Source organism: Cervus canadensis, chromosome 1, assembly GCF_019320065.1.
Source record: "Cervus canadensis isolate Bull #8, Minnesota chromosome 1, ASM1932006v1, whole genome shotgun sequence".
NCBI classification, from domain to species: domain Eukaryota; kingdom Metazoa; phylum Chordata; class Mammalia; order Artiodactyla; family Cervidae; genus Cervus; species Cervus canadensis.
In genome coordinates this window covers 75,892,215-75,902,124 of record NC_057386.1, presented here as the reverse complement: position 1 = coordinate 75,902,124, position 9,910 = coordinate 75,892,215, and the positions used below count along the sequence as shown (strand labels likewise).

The 9,910-nt window shown below is 37.4% G+C and overlaps 1 protein-coding gene across 5 annotated transcripts in view; it reads right to left on the bottom strand.

Moving 5' to 3' along the window:
- Positions 1–7,150: 7,150 nt before the first annotated feature.
- Positions 7,151–9,910, bottom strand: part of CLGN (calmegin) — a 45,124-nt gene continuing 42,364 nt past the window's right edge. For all 5 annotated transcript variants that reach the window (XM_043485821.1, XM_043485837.1, XM_043485829.1 and 2 more), the window contains exons 14-15: positions 9,492–9,592; positions 7,151–7,698 (exon numbers count right to left, since the gene is read on the bottom strand). In XM_043485821.1, coding sequence (XP_043341756.1) covers positions 7,618–7,698; positions 9,492–9,592 — 182 coding nt within the window. In that variant the 3' untranslated portion in view covers positions 7,151–7,617. The remainder of the gene's footprint in view (positions 7,699–9,491; positions 9,593–9,910) is intronic.

The window sequence follows — 9,910 nt, the reverse complement described above, 5'->3', positions numbered from 1 at the left end:
CTGCGTGTGTTTTGCCTAAGTAACTGGGATACATATAGTGGTGCAGTGTGGTATATTCAGGGTTGTTCAAAGCCACAGGATTACTTAAGTATCAGTTACTGAATGTTTAAGGGAATACTATATTAAATAAAACAATGATATTATACATTACTTTAAAAAATAAAAGCAAAGAATTCAAAGACAAGGATCCAAGATTGTCAGGAGAAAGGTGGTTGTGATTTTTTAGGTTAGGTTAGGCTAAAGTCTTTTAACAAGAAACACAGTGCCTAAATATATGGAAGTTTTCTCTTCCAGCTAATGGTTCTGAGGTGAGCATTATAAACTAGTAGGCTTTATGAGCTGGGGATTTCTCTGCCATTTTCAGCCATGGCTTTCAAGTCACATTAGTTTTCTCTATTCAGATTTGCAGCAGAAAGTGCCTGGTGAACACATGCAGGGTTTTATGGGCTGGGCCTGCCTGGAAATGGCTCCTGTCTTCTCACATTCCCAAGGGTGTGGGAATTTACTTAAACCTAGATGCAAGAGTTGCTGAGAAATGTAACCCCTGGCTGGAAGCCGTGTTCCAGCTACAACTTTATTATGGAAGCAGACAGAGGATAAGGTGGTAGCAGCCTTGGCCACAGCCCTCTTGTGCTGTGAAGTATCTGTGCCCAGCTCTTCCCATACATAGAACATACTCAGCCTCTCTTTGTCCAGTTCTGATGCAGTGCAAAATCCAGGATCTCTGTCAAGGTCTGTCAGTTGTAGATGTGACTCCTCATAGTCTGACCACCTTTAAACTGATGACAGATTATATAACTCCCCTGCATAAGAACTTTCAAAGACGCGAGTGTGCCTTTGCACGTCCAGTCACGTAAGTTCACGTGTCTAGTGTATATTGTCACCTGCACGTACCCTCTGTAAGTGGTCGTGTTTTTGTGTACTTTACTGTACAGTACTACAGCATCGTAATTTCAAGCCCAGGAAGCAAGTGTAAAAGCTGTGATACATAGCAGATTGTGTTAATTGGGCACATAGGCTAACTTTGTTGAAGTTATGAACAAGTTGGACTTAGCAGCTTGCTCTTTGAAGGGAACTCATTCATATGTAAGGGACTTACTGTATTTGCTCTGTCCATTTATAATGGTGTAGTGGAGATAGGATACCCAAATAACTCTTAATTTGGAAAATGGAACAAAGGGAAACACATCAAAGTCACTGTGGAATACTCCTGGGAGAGACACCCTGGAAGATTCTGTTTCATAGTAGACAGAGTTCCTTGATTAGACCTGTGTGTAATCTCTGGCAAGGGACTTCCCTTATTCCTTGCCCTCCATGGCTCCAAAATCACTGCAGATGGTGACTGCAGCCATGAAATTAAAAGACGCTTACTCCTTGGAAGGAAGGTTATAACCAACCTAGACAGAAAATTAAAAAGCAGAGACATGTTGACTTTGTCAACAAAGGTCTAGTCAAGGCTATGGTTTTTCCAGTGGTCATGTATGGATGTGAGAGTTGGACTATGAAGAAATCTGAGCACCGAAGAATTGATGCTTTTAAACTGTGGTGTTGGAGAAGACTCTTGAGAGTCCCTTGGACTGCAAGGAGATCCAACCAGTCCATCCTAAAGGAAATCAGTCCTGAGTGTTACTGGAAGGACTGATGTTGAAGCTGAAACTCCAATACTATGGCCACCTGATGCAAAGAGCTGACTCATTTGAAAAGACCCTGATGCTGGGAAAGATTGAAGGCAGGAGGAGAAGGGGACGACAAGAGGATGAGATGGTTGGATGGCATCACCGACTCAATGGACATGGGTTTGGGTGGACTCCGGGAGTTGGTGATGGACAGGGAGGCCTGGCGTGCTGCGGTTCATGGGGTCGCAAAGAGTCGGACACGACTGAGCGACTGAACTGAACTGAACCATGGCTCCCCCTTGCTGGAAAGTTACTTATCCATCCCGGCCCCCTTCCCGGGACTCAGAGTTTAGGGGTGTTCCCTGCACAGGTTTACATTATGAAACAGCCCACTTCTCGCAGGTGTTAGTTTGGTGCCCATCGTTTGCAGGCCAGGCTCACATTTCTCGGGCTGTACATTTCCCTCAGAAATAGACTTCTTGTCTATATGTTTCAGTTCCATATGCTGGAAATCACAATCACGCTCTTTTCTAGACCAAATTCTCCAAAGTTTCCTACTCTCCTTCCTCACAGGACCCTGCCTCTCTGAATGGACCCTGCCTCCTTTAATGGAGGCTACTTTGAAACCACCTGAAAACAGGACTGGGAATGCAGCATCCAGGTATCACTGCAGGGCCGGGTTCCTTTGTCTGCCTAACACTTGGCAGAGAAGTCTTAACTGGGCTTCCCCTTCTACCTCCCACACCTCAAAAATAAAACAGTGCTGAACTTCTGCCATTCAGGGTACAGAAGTAATTAGCTTTTCTAATGTTGTGAGGTACCTAATACGTGATTTTTCTCGGTTTCATCTCTGCTTGGAAACCAAGTTCCTTCTTGTGATACCTTCTTGCTATAAGCATCCAGGCACACCCAATTCATTTCATATTTGGCCTTTTCCAACTGCCATCCTACAGCTGTTAACCCAAAAGGTGACAAGTGTTACTTGAAATACATGCTCCACCTGCTTGCCATACAGATGGTTAACCAGTGCACAGAGGAGCCTAGTGGATTGCAAAGAGTTGGACATGACTGAGCATACACACACACATACACACACTCTTAATCATGGCAGTATCTTCTGGATGTCAATTTCTATATTAGAAATACAGGTGGTAAACTGTACACAGAGACTGTGCCTAGCTTCTGATAAAGACTCTCCTTAACCAAAGTTTAGCCAGGTTCTTCTGAGCCCTCTTTCTCACTAGGCCTCGTATCTCAGGTCCCGTCTTCAGCCTGACTATGACTAGTCCATTGTTAGTAAAAATCCTGTTAGTAAAAAAAAAAAAAAAAAATTCAGTTTGGAGAGAATTCCCCTACTCTCAAAATCTTATCACCCTGCCGGCCTTCAGCAAGAATCCTGTTAAATCAGCATGGTAAGCATCCCCCTACCTTGGTGTCTTCTCTTGGTGATTTTCCATCCACTGGTGACCCACTTCCAGTCTGCTTGATGACTATACATCCTCAGCCGTCTTCACTGTAGTTGGAGTTGAGCCCATTCTCTTGCCCCTGTCACCACAGCCTTGGCCCCTGCCGCAATAGCCCTGAATAAAGTCTTCTGTACTGTTTTAACCAGTGTCAGAATGCATTTTTAATTCCCAGCTCTAAATGCTAGTGGAATGACAACTTGCAGGGACCCCTCTTCCTCAGGGTCTCCAGCAGAAATTCCCTCAATACTAACACTACGTTCCATCCAAAATTTGTCTTTATATTCACTATGAACTTTACTTACAGCAAGTCAGTACAGCTCATAACACCTTATCTGTAACTCTTGGGCCCAGATGTTTCAGAATTTGGAATTTTTCATACATGATGAAGTATTATGTAACTCATACACCAATACAGCTTGGGAAAGTACTTGTAATCAAATACATTAACACTTTTGTAGCGAAATGTATGAATACTAAGATAAATGAACACTATAGGTAGTCTGTTAGGGAGGTCAGGTTTGGCTGCCAAATGAGTTTTGATGTCAAACATGAAAAAACTTTAGATTTTCACAGATTTTTGGAATTGTACATGTAACAACAAAACAATTTGTGAAGTAACCAAAATCATCGAAGCTTGCAGTTTCAACCAGTTTGTTAATCAGTCGTGTCCGACTCTTTGCGACTCCATGGACTGTAGCCCACCAGGCTCCTCTGTCCATGGGATTCTCCAGGCAAGAATACTGGAGTGGGTTGCCATGCCCTTCTCCAAGGGATCTTCTGACCAGGGATGGAACCCAGGTCTCCTGCACTGGAGGTAGATTCTTTACCATCTGAGCCACCAGGGAAGCCCTCCAACCAGTTTATGATGTCACATTTACATTCCTTTCATTACTCTTCCCTCTGATCTAGTCTTTTTCCAAATGAGAAATGGAAAGTGAATTATATATTCTAGAATGACTTTTATGATCCAAAACAAAGCAAAATTGATCTTAGTTCTTTAGAATGCAGCCTTTCTTTACTTCCCCCGATAATTGTGTAGTTCCCTATCTTGAGTTATCACCCTCTTAGTGGTTGCTAAGACCACTTGTAAATCATGAAAGAAAAGAGAATGTGACTTAACATGAAAGGGTTAAGAATTGGAAGAATGACTTAATTGCCTCTTAGCTACTCTATCCAAAAGACAAGCTACAGACTATTTCACTTAAAGAGATTAATGAAATTTGATGATGTTTACTATAACTAGGATTTTACATTGGCCTTAGAAGGAAATGGCAACCCACTCCAGTACTCTTGCCTGGAGGATTCCAGGGATGGCGAAGAAGCCTGGTGGGCTGCCGTCTATGGAGTTGCAGAGAATCCGACACGACTGAAGCGACTTAGCAGCAGCAGTAGGACCTAATTTACCATATAATGGAAGGGGTATTAAGGAGCAATGACAGAAGCTAGTGTAATACATTGTAATCAACTGTATAATGTATTTGCCTTGTTTTAAATTTTCTATATTATCTATAGATGGCTTACCAAATGTTTAAGTAATTAAAACGTTAAATTACTCCAAAATTTTACAAAGGATGTAAAATTATATTCATCTAAGAAACATAAAATGTGTGATATGATACCATGTTAGGTGTTAAAAGATCATTTAAAAATTACCCTGTTGCCCATCTTTTTCTAAAATTACCATTGCTCTTCCTTCCATGCATTTCGATCTCTGTACAAACTCCAAATGCATTCAAAAATACATTTTTTTCCCTCCCATCAACCTACTTCATCTGACCTGTCAGATTAGAGATAATTTTGTTTCCTGAACTCCTCACAGCTACCATACTATGGAAATAAGAGCTATAATTTGGGAAGATATTCTTAAAATTTATGTAGAAATGCTATTACTATGTTTAAATAAAATAAACTCTTTACATGAGACTTAAGGAGTTACCTGACATTAGCCATCTGATATTTCATCTCTAAATCCTGCTGAAGTTAAAAACATAACAATTGACAAAAGAAAAAACTTCACAGATGCCTAGAGTATATTTAAATTTATAGTAAGGTATTCATGTTTTAACTATTCTGAATAGTTTTCACTGAAAACTACGTTTTCTAAATTAGTATTCTAAATTTCTAAGGTTCATTAAATTCATTACTAGTAGTTAATATTGACATATAAGGAATTTCATCTTCTGTTTCTTGCAAATGTGGACTGATGCTTCAAAAAAGCTCTTAGTTCTAGTAGCCTATCTTTCTAGAGGAATGACCAATGGAAGCAAGGCTACCTTAAAAAAAATCTCAAGAAAAAGAAAGCTACTTTAGTCTGATCAAGGTAAAAAGCCCCCCAAAAATAAAGAAAAGAGCAAAATACATTAAGTTTTCTCATTTATTAGAGAAAAGGATAAAACTTAAATCATTTAAAACAATAGAGTCAGATTAAGGTGGTAGAAGGAAAAAATGATCTCATTATTAAAGAAAACTCTATGCTTTGTCTACTGAGTGCATGTAGCACAGACGTTTTTAAGTTTTGGTTAAACTTGTCAGCCAATGGTATATTCACAGAGGGGACACCCCCAGAAAAGAGCAGCGAACTGGCAAAACTGGTTGCTCAGATTTTACCACTGCAAGCTCATGGAGTTTAACCAAATGTTAAAGTTTAAATGAATCTGCAATCAATAAATTTTAAAAAGCTTTAATAAATCTTTAGGGGAAAAAAGATCACATATAAGACACTTGTCAAGCAAGAAGTTTCCCATAAAAATTTACCTCATGAAGTAGCAGTTTACTTTCAAAAACATTCTCATCTAGAATCATTCAATGTGTCTAGTTCATTTAAAGTACATAGCAAGAAAAGGAGGCCTTGCAAGATAGGTTAGGTTTAGTTCATATTAAATAAATACAAAGTATGGTTAGCCATGTATTAAGATTGTCCACCACCAATATATGGAAAGTTCAGAACACAGAAATGAATATAAAGCACTTATTTTCAATTCACTCTCTGAAATAAGTGAATAGTGGCTACACTAGCTATTTGGCTTCCTTCAGTCAGAGGAGAAGTTAGAAACTCTTTTTCCTTATACATGAGCTTTAAATGTATTAGTGGGAAGGGGGCTAGCCCAGTGATGGGATGTGTATGTTCATGAAGGAATCCAAAATATCACCCAACTAGTACAGAGTTCTCAAGATAGTATTAAAGTAGTTTCATGGCCTCAAAGATTTAGATTGCCTTCCAAAGGGTTTATCACCCAAACATGAAAAATTCTTAGATATGTTAAATGAAATAATACAGTTCTACCATAATGCACTTCTGTAACTTCTGGTACCTACAGTCATCCCTTGGTATCCATGGGAGATTGGTTCCAGGACCCGTGGCAGATATAAAAATTCACAGCTGCTCAAGTCCCACAGTTGACCATCTTTATCTGCAGATTCTGCATCGGAGGATTCAACCAACTACCTACCATGGAGTACTGTAGAATTAATTGGGGGAAAAAACCCACATACACATGGACCCATGCAGTTCAAACAAACCCTGTGTTGTTCAAGGGTCAATGCTATTTTAAAAAGAGGAGCAATAGTCTGTCTACCAGAGAGGGAGCTTTGAAGCTAGATAAGACAATAGATTTGAATTTGTCAGAAAAAAGATAAAAATACAAAACATGATGAACGATATCTATCAGCCACTAGAATCTCTTAATGATCAGACCCCAATAATAATTTACCTATTAAAGTGGGTATTGTTTAAAGAAGAAAAAATACTTAAAATTTTGTTTTTAAGAGCAATGTAGGCATAAGCAATCTTGTGAATAGGGTAATCCATTCTGGCATAAAACATCTATAACAGCTTGAAAAATATCTGTACACCATTTCATTTTGATAAACCTCTTATCTCTGTATTCAAATGTAAATATGCTGCACTATTAACCAGTGATTCTACGCATGATAGACACGTTTTTATTTTGTTGACTGGTCTGTCAACAAAGCACCTCTTTAAAGGATTCTGTAATTTAAGTGAACAATGGACTGTAACTATAATTTGACACAAACTAGGTAAATGTGGATCACATATAACACTTTCAATTGTTGGCAGAACCAAACAGCCATACAGAAACTTTATTGCAATTAGCTCTATACAACAGAACACTCTCTCACTTATACTATAGAACTACCAGGTATATTGTGGTATAGCCATTTAAGGGGAAATTCCAGTAACTGACTTGTCCCATAGCAATGAAGCCGCTGCATATTATTTTGCTCTGTAGAAACCAAAACTTTCTCCTAACTATGAAAACTGTGTAACCTCTAATGATATTAATCTCTTAAAATATGACATGTAACGTGCCACTTTTCTTTTATTCTAAATTCAAAGACCAGGTAACTTCAAAGATTTTTCATTTCTGAAAAAGAAGATTAAAAGAAATGTCTGAAAGAATAACATTGCTAGATAGTAGAAAAGGGATGTGCAGATTGACTCAAGCGCAGTTCTGGCACACTGCCTTGAGAATGCCAGCTTGCTCTCTCAGGAATGAAAAACAGTTGGAGGCAGGTTACTCCTTCCGTACTCTTCTTTTGCGTACTGACTTTATTGGTCCATCTCCAGATCCTGTGCTCTCATCTGCCTCTTTCATCTAGGAAAAAACATCATGAAAATGTTTATTTCAGACACTAGGCAACTAGTAGATAGTAGTATGTAAAATATTTCTTATTCTCCAAAATACATGCTTCTAATCAAATTCTTCACACTTCTTTAATTAACGATTGGTCAAAAACATGTATATAAATTGATGTGTTTCAGTTTGTTCATTTTTTGCCATGATTACATTTTTAGAGTAACTCTGCCTGTCAAGATATGCATCTGACAAGGGATAATGCTAACAGCTCAATTCATGATTTTATCTCATGATTTCCAACTTAATCTAATGTCATGGTTAATTAAAGGTTGCATAATGTTTTCATGTGGATAGTAACCACTAACTATACATCACAATGTCTCTGTAATAAGGAACTGCTGCACTGGTTTTACAGAGACCTTTCTAGAACTTCTGGAACACAGTACTTGAGAAAAATTAGGAGAGAGGAAAGGGAAACATCAAACTTATGGTTTGGGTTTTATCTATTCTTTAACTCGTATCCTTCCAGAATAATCATTTGTACATAAATTAAACCTGTATAACAAGTAAATAATGGAGGTATTATACAAAATAGTTAAAATTATTTCTCAAGGTTATACTATATAAAAATTGATTTATTTTAGCTCACTGACAAATGCATAAAAGATTAAAAGACTGGAACATGGAATTAATATACTTTTAAAGGTATACAAAATATTTTTTTACAAAGCAAAATATAACTAGAATAAGTGTTCCATATATAATTGCAAATATTGTTATTAAAAGTATAACAGAGGGAAACAAGGACTATTTAAAACTATGTTCTGGAAGAAACTTTCTTCACCCAGATCCCTCTCAATAAGATATTCGTAATGATCCCCCAAATATATTTAAAAACTCACAAGACAGTTAAGACTAGTAACCAGGCATACGTACAGAATAAGCTTTAGAAAACACTTAAAACAATAAAAACATATTTATTTCCATGATTTCTTCAAACAGACAAAACAGAATATTTATTTATACACAACAGCCCGGGCATCATGGACATTTACCCTGCCTAACTCTAAGCTACGAGAGTGATAGGGACAGTGACTCTGTCGGGCGGGTAAGGTTGTGTAGCTCTCAAAAGGCCAGAAGTAGAGAAAACAGGCTTTTGGGGGTATATAGTAGGTTAAAAAAAGAAAAAGAAAAAGAAACCTCTGGTTCTGAATTATACCCTGGATGATTCTGATTTCATAACTGACTATAAAAAAGGGCACTGTGAAAAATTTTATTATACATCAGGATGGGGGAAGAAAGGGCAGACATATCAAGTTAATGAAAAAACAAGCTTAAAGATTTGAGAAAAACACCACTACTAGACACAGTACTCCACTAGCCAAAGAATGAAATCCTTTAAAATTTTACAGTAAATATAAACGTGACAGAATGTTTTCACAATGGCTATAAAGAAGACTGCCTTATAATAAACATAATTACCTCTTAAATATTCAATTGGTCTGCTTGTTACAACTTTCAACAAAACACTTTAATAAAAATTCTTTTTTTTAAACAGATGTAGTTCTCTATTTTGCAAACCAAAGGCTTATTTTATACTATTTCATTAGGCATTAGGAGGATATAAATTAGTTTTTTCATGCTTTCCTTACGGATACATTTTATACCAATATGTATGCTCTTTAAGAAAGCTGGGAGAAAATATGGCAAAAAATTCTTCACAAACGAGATCACTACTTTTATTAAAATATTTTTATAGACTAACAATCATACATAGAAACTAGTTTATTTTCTGTTAAAGAGATGCTTACCTCATCCTCTGATCCAGACTTATTGGATTTATTACCTTCTTCTTGTCCTTCTATAATTTCAATTTCTTCTTCACTCTTTTCCTCAGGTTCACCTTCCTCTTCTAGAATTTTTTATTAAACAGATTTTATTCAAGGAAAAAGACTCAATGAATTAGAATTTTTCTACTTGAAAGTATTAAGTAAAAGTGGAGGAGTGCATTTAAATTCCAACATTTGAAAGCAATTTCTTTCATTAGACATTTTTGAAAATTAAATACAAGTACTCGTTATTTTACCACAACTCATTGGAAAAGACCCTGATGCTGGGAAAGGTTGAGGGTGTGAGGAGAAGGGGATGACAGAGGATGAGATGGTTGAATGGCATCATTGACTCAATGGACATGAGTTTGAGTAAGCTCTGGGAGATAGTGAAGGACAGG